This window comes from Micrasema longulum, unplaced genomic scaffold, assembly GCF_059751315.1.
Source record: "Micrasema longulum isolate JH-2025_06_02 unplaced genomic scaffold, ASM5975131v1 h1tg002448l, whole genome shotgun sequence".
NCBI classification, from domain to species: domain Eukaryota; kingdom Metazoa; phylum Arthropoda; class Insecta; order Trichoptera; family Brachycentridae; genus Micrasema; species Micrasema longulum.
Genome location: NW_028279593.1, coordinates 244,617 through 266,058, shown reverse-complemented (window position 1 = coordinate 266,058; position 21,442 = coordinate 244,617). Strand labels below are relative to the sequence as shown.

Below are 21,442 nucleotides of genomic sequence, written 5' to 3'. Positions count from 1 at the left end.
ACATTCCAGTATAAAGATAAAAGTTGCTCTTATAAGATTTTGACTTCTGGTGACACGGTTAATAACAAAATATTTTTTTATATTTTTATTATTAATTTTTATTTATTTACAATTATCATTGTACTTACATTTATTAGGGACAGAGACACAGTTTATAGCGACACAATCAGGAACGACCCATGCCTGTGAACTTGCCCCGACTCGCTAGAAAATCCGTGTTTAGTCGGGGCACTTGTAATGCATTAATAACCATACATACACACATATACATAAACGAGTATATTAGTTATGAGTCACACTATTTACTCATGTGTATTAGTATCCCTTACCCCCGTGGTAACCCCTTCATTCTGTGAATTTTTAGACCTTCCTTGTGTATAATAAGCCTCATCCAACCAAATCAATTAGGGGAGTTGATGCTTCCTTCCCAGATCGAGGACATCTTAGATTTTTTGAATATATTTTAATAATTTTGTAAAACAAAATATTTTATGTATAACATTAAATGCTTTATTGCCTCAATGTTTTTTTAATTTTAATATTTGTTTTATATTAGATTAAACCTAGTGTATAAGGCAAAAAAAAAAGATAAAAATTTGTGATTTGTATTCTGAGAATCTGAGAAGTTTTTTCATTACAGAGATCGGGGAATCACCTTGCGTATTTACATATTTCAATTTAGTCTTTGGGTTCTGATATTTTAGATTCTTTTTACGATTATCATCGATTTATTAGACAAATTACCATTTAAATTTTCTAAATAAGATTATAAATGATTTATAATGTCAAAGTATGTCATTTTAGAAAAAGTTTGTTTTTTACATTTCGTTTTATTTTGATGAACCCTGCTTACTTTTTTTGTTTGAAAATTAAAAAGTGTTAAAAACATCTTTGTAAAATTGAAAAACTACTTATTTTGGTAAGTTTATATATTTTGGTAAAGAATGCCATTTGTTTTTTTTCTCCGTATTTTTATACTTAAAAATGGCTGAGGCCTACCACCTGCCCTGCTAAACCAAAAAGTAATATCTGAAAAAATTTGGCTTTGTGTTTTTTTTGTAATAGATATTCCATAGCCCCCCCCACATACTAATACCCGTATGCAGAGACAAACCTTAAGGTGAGGTAAGTACAGTGGTGCCTCGCATAACGAACGCCTCGCACAGCGAACGCTGCACACAACGAACTTCCTTTTCGTTCATTTCACGATTCATACAACGAACTTCGCTTCACACAACGAACTTCGCTTCACACAACGAAGTCGCCCACTTCACACGATCACTGCCGATTTATTGCATCCTTCCGCGCAGGCAGTCGTTAGTCACTGAGCAGTACGCTTAACTTACGCACGTGTCGCAGCAATCGTTGAAGAGGATGTAGAGGAGCTTATTGAGGAACACAAAGAAGAGCTGACAACTGAAGAGCTCCAAACACTTCTGGCCCAACAACAGGACAATGCTCAAAGGGAAGCGTCATCTGATAACGAGGAGCAACAATCAAACAATCAACCAATTCCAACTGCTGACATCAAGAACATCCTGGTCAAATGGAAAGCAGTTCAGGAGTTTACCAATGCCCACTATCCGGATTCCGCTGAAGCAAACAGGATCAACGACCTGTACTCCGATACTCTTGTCCGTTATTTCCGGCAGATGTTGAAGAAAAGAGAGAAACAAACGACTTTGGACAGGTTTTTCACTGCACCATCGGCCAAAAAGCGGAAAATGGATGAAGATGTGCAAGATTCGATTATTTCTTAAAATTGAAAAATGTGTGTTTTTTTCATTATGTTTTTAGATGTATCTAAATAAAAATAATAACAAAAAAATTATCTTTTTTTTATGTCATCTTACCATATTTTATGCTACAGAACGAATTTTTTTTTTAACATGTATTGTTATGGGAAAACGCGTTTCACATAACGAACTTTTCGCATAACGAACTTGCTCCTGGAACGAATTAAGTTCGTTGTGTGAGGCACCACTGTACATTCTATTGTCTTCACCTTCGGGTTATTCTCTGCATATGAGATCAGAATGTACTTTCCTCACCTTAAGTTTTGTCTCTGCATACGGGTATAAGCCAACAAGTAAGTCATATCTGCTTCTCAAATGTGAGATGTTCTCGTGTAATTTTTTTCAATTACAAATGAAGAAAAAAAAAATAGATTGGCAAAGCATAAATAAAACAGTAATCTGTAAAATTTTGCTAGACAGTAAAATTAGGCGGATATGCCAAATACTAGATAGTTACCAAACAACTGTTTCATCTCTATTGTAAACTCTATTCTCAAACAGATTCTTCGTTCTGTGGAGATATCTATTTTAAAGGTTCTGGTTATGCAGAGCTATAGTAAATAGTAAAACACCATTTCAATTCATTAGTAATTTATTTCAAAATACATGTTTATTATCCATGACTGACTCCATCACATTTCTCTTCTACAACTAGAGATTCATAATGTCCACTTGGTACACAATAACTATTCTCCGTAGATGCCTAAATATCACATTAATATTAAGCTAATCTCAACACTTATATTTATATACAATATACATACATATACATTATTAAACATAGGAGAATCGGCACACAATTTACATAGAAACTTTAACTCTGTGTGATCTGTCCACCTTTGTTTAGAAAAAGATAGAATATGACTGAAATGTTTAATTATGTGAAAAAGGTAAGATATAATAATTCACTTAAAATCATGTATGTAATTCATTGATTATATAAAACAGGTTTGCGTATTTGGAATTCAAGATACAATTGAAAACTCATATTTTAGAATTGATAAATTAAGACGCTAGGGTGGCAAATTGACAACCATCTGTTCGCGCACATTCCTGTGACGTATCAGAGAAGGGGCATGTATTGTCTTCTTACACTTCCATCCCCTATTTCACGACTAACTTGGTTACTTCCCCTCGCTAGCTCACTATAACCACAAACTCGGTAGGGTCAGATTTTTTTATATATTACAATTTTTCAGACTATATGTAGTCGGGAAAATTGTAATACATAAAAAAGGTATGTCTCAATGACCGAACAGACAAAGAATACAGTTCTCTGGATGAGCGTTTTCAACTCAATGTAACTCTTGCCTACCATCCTACAAGTCCTGGGTTCAATTCCTGGCAGTGTGGATGTGAAATATTGGTTTTAAAAATGATCTAGATGTGCTACGATCGGAGTGAAGATTAGATTGGAGTGGAGAAATGATAATGATGACTTGCCTTAATTAACTTGCTGTTTCTTTTATTATTTGGTGTCGATTTTCAATGTAATAAATGAATGAAGAAAAAGGAAAAACTGATATTAAAATGTAAACTTGCGTAAAGATATTTACGATTACGTTAAGAGTTAATTTTTTTAATAAAGATTTTTAGCCTAAAATGTGTTTGCAATATTGTGTCAGAAATCATTAGTCCCAATTATTTCGAAACACGTATGTTTAATGATGTAGAACTCGCAAATGAAAAAATAACATGGACTGCCAAATTGCCACCCTAACGAGCGGAAGTGTGAATGCACGAACTTATAAAGATTAAACAATAATAGAAGCTTGATTATAAAAATAATGATAAGCAACATTTGAAACAATTTATTTTGTTTTAAATTAAATTTGTTTGAAAAATAAATAAAAAATGGTTTAATATTCCGTGGTGTAAACCAAATTCATGTTATGTGTTTACATTTACAAAATAAAAACATACAATTTAAAAAATGTATATTAGAAGATGTGAATTTGAACGCTTAACAGTTTATTCACAGCATAAAAAGTACTACGAATATATTGCATCTTTTAAATATTTATGAAAAAGCTGACTTAGAGCTTGTCCAGAAAGGGCGAATTCACCGTGATTCTCTTGTGCGTAATACGTAATCAGGAATCAAGCGAGAGGCGAAGTGCACGCGATTTATGCGCATATTTTGAATTCGCACGATGCTTGTGGACGCGATATATTAGCGCATAGTATCTCGCTAACGCACGAAATGTTTTGTGGCGAATTTGCCCCCTTTGGACAAGCTCTTAAGATCTGCATAAATGGTTAGATTTTAATTTAATATGTTTCGATGGATGAATTGGCACTGCATTTTATAACAAATAGGATAGACATCGGAAATAAATAATTATTGATTGCTATGTATTTTCCGCATACATGATTTTTTAATGTTTGTGGTTAACCAGTTTTCTCAACATTCAGTCTATTCGACACGAGTCACTTCAAATGGTTTTTGTAATCATCTTAAATACTTCACAAATATGATTAATTAAATTGATTAATCTTGTATTGGAATTAACAGAGGTAGGTAAACATAAGTGAAATATGCAGAAGATAAAAGGTTATTGACAAAATTCAGATACTAATGTCTCTAAATTAAGAAGTCTTTGACAGGTTTTGATTTTGAACATACATATTTTATTTCTAGACACATTACTCGTTGTTTAAAAAATAAGAATATATTTATAATTTGAATTAAAAATAAACTGTATTTATAGGATAAAAATATTTCAATTCTGTTACGAGGCCTCATTTATCGAGAAGTTTTTTATACTAATATAGCATTTTGAAAGTAGCAGACTTGACTTATGTGTGCCGTCGAGTTGCAGACGACGCTCTAGAAGTTTTGCAACATTAATTTTAAATCTATTAATCAAAAATATATTGCTTAGAAAAAACAATTTTATTAATTTTATCACTATATACACATAATAAAAAAATGGTATATTTTTTTAAGATTTTTTGATAACTAAAGAGCAAGTTTTGAAAATAACAAGTTTGGTTTAATAAATAATATAACTAAATATTTACTTTGTGTAAAATTTTATATTATTTAATGTGGAAAATCACAAAGTTAGTGCTTCAAATAATTTTTTTATTAGGTTATAATAATTCACTGTTATAACAAGTGATAATAAACATTTACAATCTTCGATTCTCTGATTTATGTACATACAATAACCATTTTAAATTGGATTTTCAAAACCTAAACTTATTTCACAATTCAACAACATCAAATATTTATATCTTTGACAGGTTAGAATAAAGGCAGCTCTGAATTATTAAATTCAGTGAAAAGTATTATCTATGTATTCCTAAAAACTGCAGTAACGTCATGGCTTCTGACATTTCCTTAGGATATTAACGAAAGTAGTTGATAAACAATATTTCGAATTCAATAAATTAAGCCATAAAATTTAAAATATACATTATTCAAAGTATTATCATTTAGGAAAACTATTCAAATTTGCCAAAGAGTAAATAAACAACATTTTCCGCACACTCGAGGGAAATATTGAACAATGGCGTGTGGGTAGCATTTCCCCCCCCCCCCAAATCTCTATTCAAACAGCATATTGAGCAAACATCTCGGATAAAATAAAGTTGCTGTCAACGCTTGAAATGGCGATCTCAAGCTCCACAGGAGAAGCATCCTCATCCTAAGTGGCGAGTGCGGATTCAGTGGGAGATGATAGTGTGATAGAGGCTTCTGGGAACAACATTTCTGTAATTGAGTCTATACCGCTTGATGGCTCTGGCGGCTATGCACTGAAGTGTTGTGTACTTCAAGGGATTAACTATGGCCGAAGCACACTGTCCATTTTCAGTCATTATGTCTTGGAACGTGACACCGTCGTAGTTCACAATATCGATATGTGCATTACTATTGAGGAGCGCCTTCACTACTTCAGGGTGGCAGGGTTTGCACTGAAAATAATATAATTAACCATTTATTATTTTATTTTCACAAGTCAGGAAAAACATAAAAAATATAATGTATTCAAAACAAGTTTTCATTTATAATTTTCAGTTAAAAAATGAGCACATACAAAACGGCTCACAGTTAGCATCATGTCATTTCACCGACTGCGTTTCTAGTTAAAATTGTGTACAAGTTTGCCAAAACGTCATACAGGCCGTTTGTCCCACAGTCTCGTTTTCCAGTGATCTAAAATATGCATATTTTAAACCTTTGTAGAAAATTTATCCGATGTCGCATGTAAAAAAATATGAACATTGTTACCATTGTATTTTTTGGCCTATTTAAAAATAAAAACAATAGACCATATTGGAAAATCTTTTATAGACCATAAACTTAAACCTACACTGTGTTCAAGCACTACATATATAAAAAATGCTAAAATAGCATGGTTAAAATACGCTGTGTGTGGGAAATGTCCGAGTTACATTAAAATGTGTTAGGTAAATTACATTTTCCAGTCATGAAAGAAAGTTATTTTTGAGGTTGAGGATGAATTTGAGACAATAGGGCTTCTAACAATGATCCTACAAATGGGTGTTGGAATTGAGTTGATACATCAACCATAGTGACCTATTATTTATATTTGGCAATTACGCAATGAGAAGATTGTCATTTTTTTATCAACACTTTGTTTTTTTTACATCTAATAAATTACAAAATTTTGGTTATTTCTATAAAATTTAGAGTTACCATTGCTGGTAACATATTTTATAAGTTACCTTGGCGGCGAGATGAAGGGGTGTATTTCCATCAGCATCCCTCACATTGGGATCTGCTCCAACTTCCAGTAGCAGTTTGACTAGAGCTGATGGGTCTGTTGTCCCAGGGGAGACTCGGGTGCCCTCGATGCCTTCTCCGATGCAGGCTAAATGCAAGGCACAGCGGCCCTTCTTAACCTGGACAAACAAAACAATGTTCATTTAGTTTAATATACTGGTACTATATTTATCTGCAAATTGTGGCCCGGGATCACTATCAAAATATGATAAATAGTATTTGTTGCAGCCAGGTTGGCATTTTAGCCCCAGAACATATTTATCATCAAACCCTTATCCACACCTGATAGTGCAAAGGGCACTGCATTGTAAAACAAAATGCAGTATATCTCGAACATCAGTTACAGGAAGGTAAGGTGACCAGTCTTAGGGTTTAGATGCTAGTCTAAGGACAGTGAAATACTTCAGTGTAAACCTCAAGCACGACAGGCGAAGGTGCCAACCACTAGACTACGAAGCGGACTTTTCTTTACTCAATTTCCTTTTTCAGAATTTTTACCTGAGAGCAGCCATCGAGTCAAAAACACTTTCTAATAAATTGAGCTTCTTTACTGACATTTCATGAAATATTTAAAACGGTATTTTTAGACTGGAATATTTCATGGTCCCTGGACCTGGCACCTGAAGCGTAAGACTGATCATCTTACCTAGATGTAACAAATTTTTAAATCAAAATACGCTGCAATCGGTGTATCAATGCAGTACCCTATACATCATTAGGTGCGTAAAGGGAATGATGAAAATGATGATGATGTGTAAAACTTATACATCCGTACAGTTTTATCTATATATATATTTTTTTTAAATTATCAAAAAAAACTATTTTTACTCTTCCCTGAGAAAAAGTAAGTTTGGGATTTAAGAGTTTTACAAGTTAGGCCGACGATATGTGGGAATGTTTTCAAATGATATTTATTATCAAACAGTTCATTATAATGCCACAAAATGCCTAAAAAATGACTACTGTATTATTGCAATTTACGACATTGGCCTTTTAAAGCCAAGAATCGCGGTGTCTAGTTACGATCACGGTCAATGTCACGATAAGTGCAAGTGTAATAATAAATCTCACCCGTATATCCATCTTGACGAGCGCGTAGACCGCCTGGCGGACCTTTCTGTCCACGGGCAGCCGAGCCATCAGGCTGGCCAGGTGCAGGCACACGAGCAGCACTCGCTGCAGGCCGTCCACCGGCGTGTCGCGGTCGCCGCCGGGCCGCGCCGCCAGCAGCGTCAGGCCGCGGCTCAGCTCGTCCATGGCCTTGCTGAGGACGGGGTTCAGGTCCTCAAACGTCACCGGCGGCACCACCCGACCTGGAATTGACATTGTCCATTGTAAATGTATCGCAACAAGAAATGGATTAGCAGAGAGCAAAAGGCGATCTTATAGAAGTTTATGAAATTCTGCATGGGTGTAATGTTTAAAAATTTCATATCCAACTAGTATACACAGGAAGACATCATCATTCCCCCTTACCCACCCAGTTTTGCATAAGGCACTGCATTTGTAAACCAATAGAAACATATTTCGATCATTTGTTTCATGAAGGTAAGGTGATCAGCCTTCTTATGCTTCAAAGGCCGGTCCAAACCACCTTAAAAATAATATTTCATGTTTACCCATTCAAGAAGACATTTTACAAAACATCAATTAAACAATTCAGTTGTGTGTTGGGATCAGCCACTGACCAGATCTTTTAAAATTACCAAACTTTAGAACGAATAAAAAAAAATTAAAAACCACCGAACATCTTTATTTAGTAATGAGAGCTTCGTGGCAATGTTTCTCACAAACGGTGACATAAAAATGATCCAATTATCATTTTTATTAACAGAGAGAGACCAACCTCGCGAGGGGGGGCGCATCCTCTCTTGCGCCATGTAGGAGAAGAGCTCGGCGAAGCTATGCAGCGAGGACTGCGTCATGGGGGACAGGGGCCCCAGCATAGCACGCTGCATGTCCAGGGCGCGGTGCCACAGCGAGCGGCAGCGCCCGAAGCGGCCTGCATCTGCGTACACGGCCCCCCGGTATCGCACGTAGTATGAGGTGTCAGGGTGGGCGGGGCCTGAACAAAAATTAATGTTTCATTATGTTTAGTGTGAGATTTGATTTTTTTAATTCCGAGGGCTGTAAAGTTTCAATGTATTTTATTATGTCATTGTTGAAATAAATTTAAAAAACTGAATGACAGCTTCAAGATTATTGTTTTCTTGACATAAAAAACAAATAGTTTTGAGAAGGGAATATGGATTATTCAGCATTTATAGTGCTTATGTCCAGTCATTGGCTGAATTAAACAAAGGCATAATTAGAATTTCCCGCAAAAAAGGTCATTACGCCCATGTCCCAAATCATGTTTATTTTTAACTTTGTTCCTAACCATTCAAATTTTTATGGAACATCGTCACGAATCTTGACATCACAACTATCACATGTCGCGTTTTTCTAGGGACATATTTAAAAAAAAATCTTTTTAAAAGTTATATACGAAAAAAATTCTCCACAATATCCAGAATTTTTTTTGACTGGCCCTAGTTACTAATAAAAATATCAAAAGTAAAATAAACATATTTACGTATGTTTGTGATGTCAGCAATACTGAATTGATAACTTATATGCGAGTTTTACTTACCTAGAATTCTTTCTCTAATCACTAATGCCTGCATTCTCATATCATCAGGGTCAGCAAGGAGTTCATCTAACTTATCGGGGTCTGTGACTTCTTGTACGAAGTCATAAGCTTCTACCCCTTGGGCTGGCGGAGGTTTGGGTAATGCTTGACCTTCTGCTGGGAATCTGAACACAAAAAGACAAAATAAAAATATCCAAAAGAGATATTGCTAAATTAAGCAATGAAAAATTTTAGCGCTATCCAAAGCTATGACCGCGAAGTAGTTATACCACCAGTAGAAAAAAAAATTTACTTTTCATAAATTATTGAAATTTTTTTTTTAAAGGATTAACCCGCTAAGCCTCTATTTAGAGGCTAATTAGAGGGTAATTACTACAACTAGGTAACTCTAAAGCCAGCATTTTTGAGTTACCCACCAAAAATACATATTTGTATCTTCCTCCATGAATGCTACAAATAAGCAAGTCGTGATTCTTTGAGACACCTATTCTCAAAACATAGTATTTTGCTGTTTTGGGCCCTAGTGAGGTGCCACGATTTGCATCCGTAGAGGAGAATGGGTGTTGTGAAGGCCTTATATGGGTGGCATTTGGTTTTCACTGAGTAAATATTCGATCTCCAGACATCCTTCATACTGTCGAATGTGCATTTACAGATCTTAAATTAAATACTGCCGTGTTCTTTACCTTTCCTCCATTGCGCTTTTCCACATTTGTACTGCGCCGACCATATCTCGTTTCTTGTCTACGTAGGTGGCTCCCAGCAGCTCGAGGGCGTCGATCCTCTGCTGCCGAGACACGTGTGTACCTCCTCCCAGGCTAATGAGGTGCTCCACTATGTGTTGGTGTCCCGTTACTGAGGCGGCTAGTAATGGTGTCATTCCTGAAAACAGACAACTCACCGTTTCATCAGACGTCCCGGTGCTATTTTATTCTATTGCAAAACTTAAATCATAAGATGCATATTATTAATAAATTTCATAAAGTCCAATTAGAGACTTCCTTGTAATTGGTTACATAAATTGTCATATAAATATAACTTTGAGTATATAATTTCGAGTTTATCCAAATTTTTGTAAACAAAATTCTGGATTTCACCCCCTAGGGTTTTATTTAGATTAACATATTACAACAGAGATGGAAAATACTTTAGAGAAAAACCAGCGAATGGCAGGTCGTAAGCCCTGCAAATGCCTAGACCTCCATATTGCCACCTCTAAAATAAATGTTCTCCATCTCTGTTGTAATATGTTAATAATAACTTCTACTATTATATATGAAAATAAACGTAGACTTAAATACAGAACACCAATGTCAGTTGCACAAATACACATTATAACATAGTCAAACCTATAATAAATAGGAGCCGGGACATTATCTCTCATAAAGAAGTCTCTGATATCCATGCTTTCTTTTACAGAGGTCTACAAACATAACCGGTATGTATTATATGTATTAGGTGCATGTGCACAAACAGTGACGCTGTGGCTACATCTGCAAACCAAACTCTCTTGTATAGAGATTTTACGGCTCCCTTAATCCAGCTCTCTTTTGAAGAAGTTTCTCTTATGTCAGGGCCCCGATTACAATAGGAAGTTAACATTTATCTACAAAGCAAAATTAAGTTTTCTGCGAGAAAAGCAGAATATGCATACAATTTTTTCTTCTAAACATGTTCAATTATAGGTTTCCGACGAAGATACTTTAAATGTTTCTGCAAATATACTCATTTTCGTACACAAATATCAGTTATTCTTTATAGACAGTCGAAGACAATTGTAATCGGGGCCCAGGTCTCTTAAATCCAGGTTCGACTGTATATTAAAAAGGATATAGCTGACGGTACAATATACTCGTATACCATTTCATGATAATTGTTTTTTATTATTATTTTATACTTTGTTAAAGGTGTAACCGTCTAAATAAATATAATGCACCTACAATACAGTGCGGCTTCGGATTCAAGCCACATCATAACTTGAATTTGTTTTATAAATTTTATTTTTAAGCAATGTTATAGACATGTTATAAATATCAAAATGATTACATATATTGTAGGTTCTAATTACAACGTTAAACTTAATAAAATGGGTTTTGATAAGATTTTGTAGAACATTTAGAAATATTAAATAATTATTGGTTTTCATAATGGACAGATTGATCTTGGACTGGATTAATTTGCCAAACATAATATTTATCAATTAGTCAACCAATTCGATAATCGCTTCGAAGACTCTGAAGGAATAACACCTCAGGAAATTGTGTACTATATACCTCAGAGTAATAACGCGCTACAGCAATGCCATTTTGCCGGTTTCACGCTGTGCTTGTGATTCTCGACCTGAATACCTACGGCCCATTATTTTGCAGTAAATTATAACTAACTTCGTGATTGATAATCCTAGGATGATTTTTGTCCATACGGGCAGTCATATAGTGGTAGCGCGTTATTTTCTGAGAATAGATACATTCTACACACACACACACATTGTTATGGCTTAACACGGGCACAGCCTAAAAGCCATAATATGTCAGTGAATGTGTTAACAAATGAATAAATAAATACTCTGGTAAGCTCAATCTAGTCTCTATCTAACATGGCGGTTCTATGCATTAATTAAATTAACAAGTAGCTTGTATATGCATAATATACCTACAAAAGGTGAAAAGTAAGAAGAGGGAAATATCACATACTACGAATACCGAAAGACCGTTCTTGCGGGAATTCAAAATTAGAAATTCAAAAATATCTTTTATGCTACTAATAATTAGCAAAAAATTTTTTTTTTACTGACAGTATTTTATAGCCCTTTATTACTTTAAAAATGTGGAAAAAAAGTGATATTTTCCTTTTATTCAAAGGAATGAAGACGCCACAACTGCTGATTTAATGAAATAAATTGACCTAATGATAACACTGACATTACAATAATATTCGTTTTCAGCTTACCGTAAGAGTCAACGTCCATAGTTGCGCCGTGGTCCAGTAGGAGTTTGAGAATATCGAGGGAGCCACTCTCAGCGCAGTCGTGCAGAGCCGTGTTCCCTTTGACACTCTTGCGGTTAACGTCGGCCTTCAGGGCGAGCAGGAATTTGGCGATGCGGATGTGTCCTTTGTAGCAAGCTATCATGAGACACGTGTGACCGTGGCGATTTGCGACCTCCACATCTGAAAAGGTCACATCGATCCACAATATTAACTTATTGCTGAATAAATACTTTTATTATTTACATATTCAATTTTTATTTAGATCACTAACTTTATTTAATGAAATAACCACTTATTATTTACTTAATTACCAACCGGTTTTTAAGCTACTACATGCTCTTTTATCACTTAAGTGGACTAATCAACTTGAAGTAATTATTAATAAACTGAGATATTTAACTTATGTGTTCAAACGGTTAAGTATTTACGCCCAGCTAAATACTATTAAAATGGTATATTATTTATTTATTTTATTATATAAATAAAGACGAGTTATACTTTGAACCACAAATTTGGAATATCCAGTGAAAAAGAAAAATAATACTACAATAATACTTTATAAATAATAAGTTTTTTTGAGCAATATAAAAACTGAAATAATCTTAAAAAACACCTTTATTTTATCAGTTGGTTGGAAGAAGTTTCCATTTGGCAATAAATCTACCAATATATAATTTATATATAAAGAAATAAACATAAACATGTATCCAAGAAAACAAATTTAAATTTAATAATATATTTTTAAATAAATTCATCACTTTTCCAAAAAATAATGAGTGAAATTACATTTCAATGCATTAACAGAGTTTGTATTGAAAATATCAAATATTTGTTCAAACTTGTTTCCATACCAATGTATCCTGGATATAGGTGAATGCATTTTGAAGTTAGTTCGAGAATTGTTACAAAAAATAATTCTTTACTTCTAGTGCACCTACCAGGTATTCGAATTTGAATTAGTTCAAGTAGAGCAAGGCTGTCAATTATTGATTTCATTATTTTAAATAAGGATAATTATGCTCTTGTACAGTCATCGCTTTCCTATGGAATAATTGGATGGGAGGGGGAGGAGCTTTTAACAACTATATTAAACCATTAGAAACTGTTCAAAAATTTATCTTTAAAGAAATGCTTCACAAAAATCGCACTTTTTCCTTTCCAATTGTTCCAAGAAGCCAAACTTTTGGAAATAAAACAAATATATTGTTTTCAATGTTTAAAATAAATATTTAAGAACCAAAACGTTTTTACAAGTAATTCAAATAGATCAAGTCAAAGAAGGAATCGTGTGCTAGAAATACCACATTGTAAAATGAGGCTAACACAGAGACATGCATATGTTATAGGCCCAAAAATTTTTAATTCTTTTTTTACTGATAATATTTCATTGATCCCAAACTTTCAAAATTTTCATTCTTTTAAAAAAACGCACTTTACTGGATTCAACTCTTTTTTACTATGATATATTTTGTTGCCCTTTAATAAGGAATATTTATAATTTTTTTTATTTCCTTTTTTAATTACTATAAAATAAAAAAGTACCTTCGAATCTTTTACAGAATATTAAAATTTTTTGTTTACTATTTTTACTGTTAATATGTATTTCATAGCTATGTAATTATCCTTTATTTTTTTAATACTCTGATTGACCTCTAAGTATATGGTAAAAAAAAAACAAAAAAATTATAAAAATATTTTTTTTTTTTTTAGAAAAAGTATTATTTACAAAAGAACATTATCCTATTTTATAGTTTTGAGAAATGGAACTGGCAGAGGAATGGTGAAAGCAGAGTGAATGCAGTCGAATGTGTGGGAAATCAATGTATGACGGGGTTATGAATGATAAAATCAGGGGAGAGTGCAAATCTGAGACCGGTGTAATTGATAAGATTAAGAAAGGGCCACTAAGATAGTTTGGTCATGTAGAACGAATGGATGAGGAAAGAATGGTGAATGTTACAGTGTGTAAAGTGGCCACTTAAACCAGTCAATGATAGGTGATAAGCCCTGTAAATGCCTAGATTTCCATTTTCTCTTCTCAAAAATTTATTTTCCTCTCTGTTGCAGCAATAAAAAAAAAACAACTACTTTAAAACGTCATAAGTTCATGTAAACACGTATTTAAAACAACCAATCAATTACAGCATTGTTATACTGAGATAGCCATGTTATTGACGTTTAGCGGGTACAAATAAGTTGTTTTTAGAATTGTATGGGATTCTATTTTTACATGCCAGAAAAAATCACCAACTTAAGTCTGGTCTAAAAATAATCTATTATATGATAGTCAATCAACAAATAAAAAACCACTAAACTTTCTCATTGTGTTAACCCCTCAGTACCAGCGACATTCTTCAGGTACACAAATAAAAATAATCATACCTCGTTATTTTCTAAACCAATCTGCCTCATTTTTTGCATGCATCTAGCCAATAATATTTTATTTACAAAACAGTATAATTTTTACGCTTGTTCTGAAGTTTGTGTTTTATAAGGATTGTTTTCTTAATTATTGTATAATTTGAAAAAACTTCACAATAATAAGGTTTTTTTTATACTTATAAATACTATTATATTTATTTTTACAATTTTTTATTTGAAAAAATATAAAACAGTTATACAGGGTGTTTATTAAACCCTGTCACATCCAAAACCACGATGATCAGTATGAGCAAGAAGACATATTGGCACATTAAAATATTTTTTTAGAATGAATACAATTTTTTAAAAATTGTATAAAAAAAAGCAAATGGTTGCTTACTTCTGCAGGGGAGAAGCGAGGAGTGGGGAAGGGAAATCTGATGCGCCCACAACCTCGTGGCCGCGCTCCCCTTATTTCTCCCCTGCAGAAGTAACCAGCCATTTGTTTTTTTAAATATTATATTTATAAAAAAATCTTTGTTCTAAATATTTTTTTAAGTATGCTAATATATCTTCTTTCCCATACTGATCATCGTAGTTTCGAATGTGACAGGGTTTAAAGAACACCCTGTATATATGCCTTTTGTACTCTGAAACTTTATTTTACACCCCCTGAGTCCCAATGTCATTCCTGAAGTACATGTTTTTTTTTGTTAACTATGCAATCATAAAAAAAAAAGTGAAAATATTTGAAAAAATAATAGAACTTATGAATGCAAAAAAAATATTTTTTTTACTCTGGTACTGAGCGGGTTGAAAAACTAAAATGTATTTTAGTTCCATGCTAAACGAATCTCGGGAGAATTCTGTGCATAGTCAGTACGAACTGCCGGTACGCGGAATAAAGGCTCGCGAATAAAACTCGACTTACCGGCTCCCTTGTTGACGAGGAACTTGACGATGTCGTAGTGGCCGTCGAAGCAGGCGGCCCGGAGCGGCGTGGAGTTGGTGCGCGTGGTGCTGTTGACGCGGGCCCCGCGCGCCACCAGCAGCTGCACGAGCGCCATGTGGCCGGCCGCCGCGGCGCACCACAGGGGCGGCGCCCCCTCGATGGTCTCCCCGTCGAATATCACTGCCGACACAAGGGATAGACTATTAATCTCCCCGTCGAATATCACTGCCGACACAAGGGATAGACTATTAATCTCCCCGTCGAATATCACTGCCGATGCGAGGGTCGGACTATTTGATCTTGCTACTTCCAATACAAGAGTTGATACAAGGGTTGGACAATTGAACGGAGCCAGTCCACAATTTTGAAAAAATGAGATATTGGTGTTATCGGGTGCAGTAAGGTCAATTCTATGTTCTGTTAAAACAGCAAGACCGCTTCCATACAAAAAACTGTAATAATCACCTTCTGAAAATAGTTTCGATCACAAAAACGGCAATATCATTTTATTATTCATATTTATGATAAGTACTTGTTATTCGTATTTTTATGTACGAACAGGCACTACTGAATTGATCATGAATTCTCACTTAACAAAAAATATATAATAACATGTTTATTCCGAAAAAGTTTTTTTTAAAGGCATAATTTGTGCTGCATAGGTTACCATACTTTTTCGTTTAATTTTGTAAGACTTCCCAAATTATAACAGGTCACTTGCTGGTCAGTGCGGAGTACTGACCCTAGTTAGACTGGCAATAAAACAATATATATATTTTAATTGATTAATTTTGTAAGGCTTCCCAAATTATAACAGGTCACTTGCTGGTCTGACCCAAGTTAGACTAGCAACTATACATTTTTTAAAATACATACCTATAATGTATGTATGTACTCTTTACTTGCATTTACAATGTATGATTATTTACAATATTTTGATTTTGTCAAAATTTTAGTGGACGAAAACTGGATTCAACCTTAAGGGAGCTTGTCAATATTGAAATAATACATTTTACATTTAACATTTTAAAGAAGGGAATATAGTAGTCTAGGCATCTACAGGGCGTACGATCTGTCATTGGCTGGTTTATTTTATTTTGCAACCAAAACTGTGTAACATTCACCATTCTGCCTATATGTGAACATCTATATTCCTTCAATCTTTCCAAATGCGGATGTTTGTGAAGTTATTAATTTAACTTATTTTATTATTTTTTAAAACAAATAAATAAAATAAGACTTTGATATTTTTTACATAAATAGTAACTCAACAATGTTTTGCGTACGTCCAAATGTTTGTAAACATGCTGGATTTCCTCCCTAGGGAGTTATTTAGATCAAATTTGTTCAACAACATAGAGGGAAAACATTTTTGAGAAGGGAATACAGAGGCCACTTAAACCAGATAATGATAGGTCATAAGCCATGTAAATGCCCAGACTGCCGATCGAAATAGCAACTCATCATCATCATTTCCCTATCCACACCCAGTGGTGCATAGGGCACTGCATTATTACCTACTCCAATTTCAGTGCATCTTGATCATTTTTGTCACATAACATTAAAAAAAAATAAAATTATATACTGACATACATGAAATCAACAGTCTTTATAATATTCAAATATTTTTTGATATTAGTGCAATATGTTGATTTCAAATTTTATGATATGCCTAGAATAAAGATTACTCTTTGAAAGCTTTTAAAAAATAAAAATAAAAGAAAATTGTGGGAGAAATAATGCGTTGAAAGAAATCTTGGAACTTGTTTTAATGACTTAATGCATTCTATCAGTAAAGCCTCGATATATAATAATAGCCAAGGGAATAAATAATTGTTGAAAATTATTTTGCACACCTATCTAAATAAAATACATTACATCACACACGGAAGATCATCAGTCTGGACACTCTTGACTTAATTTAATAAATAAATCAAATTTCATAATGAATTTAAGATTTTTGAATAAAAATAAATATTTTAGTTCTAATAAAAAAATACCTAAATATTTTGATTTTCTGACCATTTCCTAAAAGCTGTAAATAACTCTTGTTGGAAAAATGGAAATCAAGTTGTGATAGAAGAGGAATTAAACCCGGTTCAAATATATATGGTTGGTACTTTATCTTACCAGATCCCGGTTGCTCTATCTCTGCGTGGCATTTCTCGATGAGGTATTCCGCCACGTCGTAGTGTCCATTTCTGCACGCTATTACCAGGGGGGTGGCTCCGGCAGTCTTGGCTCCCACCAGCATGCTCATCTCGTCCTTCCCCCGTCCTCCGTGGAGATATACCTAAAAACAACAAAATAAAACAATTAGTTAAATATTGTTTTTTTAGGGATGCATCCGATAGCGATATTTTGGTATTTCCACGGAAATGGAAGCGGGAGAGTTATTGCTGAATTTGATTCAGTGAAAGCATGAAAGAAGACAACTTCTTATCAAACAAAAAAAAGACTGGGATATTTGAAGGCAGACCTAAGAATTCTGGGCATAGCGGAGTGAAAACCATAATTAGTTACATATAACCATAGTTATCAGTATGACAAAGTCAATTTCGTCTTAGGTTTCTTGTTGGGATATTCAATTTTATAGAGCCAAGTAGTTCAGGCGTATCAAATAGTGAATTATGGATTAAAAGATCGGATTTATTGCGACGATCTTGAAGAGAAGATATGCATATTTAATATAGTTTCTGCTCATTATATGCAAATTCGCTTCTGAATAAGCCTAATATGAAGCATATCTTAAAAATCGATGTTGAACTGATTAAATATTTTTAATGTGAACATTATAATATGGAGACCAGTTAAGAGAGGAATACTCTACATATGAGAGGGCAAACTAGAAAACAGAAGAGCGTTTTAAGGGTATTGAGATTTTTGAAGTTAATTGTGCTTCTGTTATTAATCCAGGAAGTTCCCAAGATTTATTGACTAAAGGATAGTTTAGTGTATGCATTATGTAGCCCGAAGTAAAGTTACGCCTACGTGTAAAGTACCGAGCGACAATACAATATTACTGCATACCTACCATATGTACAGAATGTTACTGACAAGATAGCCAAAGTGCTGAAGAAACATAATATTGGAACAACGTTTGGGACTGTGGGAAAAATAAAGAACCATTTATTGAACCCAAAAGATAAAAATCCCCTGGAAACGGAAGCTGATTATAAACTAAGTTGCCAAGGATGTGATAAAGTGTACATAGGGCGCACATCAAAGAAAAGGATTGACGAACACAAAAGAGCGTGTAAATTTGGGCATCCTGACAAATCTGCAAAAGCTGAACTCTTTATAGACACCGAACATATTTTCGCTTTCGAATCGAAAATTTAGCATAAACCTAGTAATTACAGTGCACGAATAATAAAAGAGGCAATTGAAATACACAGACACCCAAATAACATAAACAAAGACGACGGGCTTAAATTAAACTCAACATGGTTCCCAGCACTACATAATACAAAAAATGAAAAGAAATGTGCCTATTGCCGACTGCGACACGGTACAAATTACTAGTACTTTTTTCTACAAAACACTCAGTTTACGCTAAAGATGGCTCCTGCAATGGTAGCCGAAACGTCGGAACAAATCCAACACACACGGTATCACACAAAAAATAAACATATTGGAAGCATGCATATTATTGATCAGAACCAAAAATAAAAATTATTAGAAGAACATATACATATTTCAATAAACATTTGGACAACACGCTTAATAGTATATAAATCTGTACAATATCTCGCAGCAGTCTCCTGCAAATAGAGAGAGAGAAAACTAACTAAAGTATGCGTTTCGGTATCGACACATCTTTAAGGCTGATCACCTTACCTTCACGTAACAAAAGAGATCAAGATACGCTGCGGCTGGTGTACCAATGGAGTTCCTTATGCACCATTAGGTGCGAAAAGAAGACATGATCGAAAGGCATGTAAGAGAAGTTTATAAACATATAGCGTTCTATCCTCCTTGCCCACTTCTACAGGGAAATTACGTGACGGTAGTAGTAATAGTATCCTTGCGCAATGTAGCAATCGAGGATTGCACTATTTATCAAATAATTAATCAATCGCACACGTAACGGTGGCGCAGTGGTAATACTAGAAGGTTGGTGTTGGCGTTATTGCGTGGATAAATGCAACATTACGTGATACGTTTTTCCATTTCCCGAACCCCCAGTTATAGCAAAACCAGAAAAACAAGGAAATGTTATATCATAACGTCTAGAAATAAGACTGCCCTATCGACTATCGAGTTTATTATGCAATTATGATTATTGCTAACGCACTGCAACTTGGCGGAATATGATGACACGACACTACAAAATAATAATTTATATTGTAGAATTATTTATCGCAAAAGGCTTTCTTAAGCGCTGTGAACTGTGACATTTCAACGTGTTGACATTAAAGCAAAATATCGATCCTAGTCATGACACGACGAACTGTTTTGTTTTGAATGCCAATCTAATAAATTATATATAAGAGGCAATGTTTGTATGTGTGTCCTCGATAGACTGAATAACTACTGGACCGATTTACGTGCGGTTTTCAGTGAAATGTAGATCTTTGCCATGAGCATTTTATGTATCTTAAAATTTTCAATTTATTAGGTAGAAAAAAGTTAGGAGCGTTAATGTTTTTTCGTATTCACCAGGGCTGCATTCCCCGAGAACGCACATACAAAAATATTGGAAAAGGGTTATTTTGTTATGTATATAAAAAGTTTGTTTTTGTATGTTTACAAACAACATTTGATTTTATGGATCCCAATCAGATTATTTCCTTAAATTCCTTATAATTTCGACACATTTATTTATTTTTGCTGGATTTTTGGTTACGAGTATACTAAAATAATACTGACTGGCATTCAATACATTGTTGAAAATCGCATTCCTAAATAAAGTGCACCCCTGTTGGTGAGAAGAGTAGAGTTTGACATTTCAAAAATAATTGTATAATAATTTAAGGTTTTGGAATTCAACCATAAACAAGTACCTAGGTACCTGCTAAAATGCAATATTTGAAAATAAATTATTTTAAGTTCTGGAATTTAAAATTACACACATCACCATCTTTTTAACGTTTATTCGAAAGATTTTTACACGTTTTCACGACAAAACCAAGTATTTAGGTTTCGAATTAAATATTCTCAAGCTCACGTCAAAAGCTGGCTGGCGGTTAACGAATGACTAAATACGCGTAGGGCAGAACTGAGCGTTTAGGTATGAGTTAAAAAAAGGTCGATGGTTTTATTTAAGAACACCGAACATGCTTCTATAGTTACACAAAGCATTATGAAGTTAAGTTTTGAAAGTATACTTAATGTTGAATGTTGAGAGAAATCGCGGTCCGATTTTTCTTAAAATAAACGTATTCTCGTATTTTCTCTCTGGATTATGGCACTAGAGATGTGATTTTTTACCACTATATATATTTACTATTGGCGTGTCCACGTTTATTATGGGAACAAAAACCATACAAAAGCCCGTAAAAAGGCACAGTTTTATCTGCTGTCTTCGGGCGCACGGTATACAAATATAACTATTTTTGAAAAACGCAAAACGTACCGGTACAGAAAATTATATTTTGATACTCTGTCTAAAAAAATAACAAAAGCTGTTCAGTTTTGAGGTGCGGAAAACGGGACAGCGAAACGTCGATTTTGTCTATTCCAACAAAAGGTATGACATGTAGTTGTCTTTTTTGCACAGTATCGGGGAGGCATCTGCAAGACAGCGACAGGAAAAAAATGTTCGCATACCTATTTATCGAAATTCTCCTTCCTCATAATTTATGTAAACCGAAACACAAAAATAATAATGTATGCGTACCATACTTAATTTGGACTTAATATAATAATTGATAGCAAACTTTCGATTGTTTTCATATAATCTATATTCGAGTATGCACTCAAATCTAGCAAAAGCAAAGCCAATGCTTTGCAATGGT

The 21,442-nt window shown here is 34.0% G+C and overlaps 1 protein-coding gene and 1 long non-coding RNA gene across 6 annotated transcripts in view; one reads left to right on the top strand and one right to left on the bottom strand.

The window, feature by feature from the left end:
* Nucleotides 1-4,820: 4,820 nt before the first annotated feature.
* The window catches only part of LOC148272168 (protein fem-1 homolog CG6966), a 219,742-nt gene continuing 203,120 nt past the window's right edge, over nucleotides 4,821-21,442 (bottom strand). For all 5 annotated transcript variants that reach the window (XM_088240421.1, XM_088240425.1, XM_088240422.1 and 2 more), the window contains exons 2-10: nucleotides 17,613-17,775; nucleotides 15,462-15,662; nucleotides 12,131-12,349; nucleotides 9,868-10,063; nucleotides 9,182-9,345; nucleotides 8,396-8,614; nucleotides 7,621-7,862; nucleotides 6,492-6,668; nucleotides 4,821-5,717 (exon numbers count right to left, since the gene is read on the bottom strand). In XM_088240421.1, coding sequence (XP_088096547.1) covers nucleotides 5,469-5,717; nucleotides 6,492-6,668; nucleotides 7,621-7,862; nucleotides 8,396-8,614; nucleotides 9,182-9,345; nucleotides 9,868-10,063; nucleotides 12,131-12,349; nucleotides 15,462-15,662; nucleotides 17,613-17,775 — 1,830 coding nt within the window. In that variant the 3' untranslated portion in view covers nucleotides 4,821-5,468. The remainder of the gene's footprint in view (nucleotides 5,718-6,491; nucleotides 6,669-7,620; nucleotides 7,863-8,395; nucleotides 8,615-9,181; nucleotides 9,346-9,867; nucleotides 10,064-12,130; nucleotides 12,350-15,461; nucleotides 15,663-17,612; nucleotides 17,776-21,442) is intronic.
* On the top strand, nucleotides 9,934-12,409 carry LOC148272169 (uncharacterized). The gene is made up of 2 exons (XR_015824911.1): nucleotides 9,934-10,101; nucleotides 12,126-12,409. It is a non-coding gene; the product is annotated as an uncharacterized LOC148272169 (long non-coding RNA).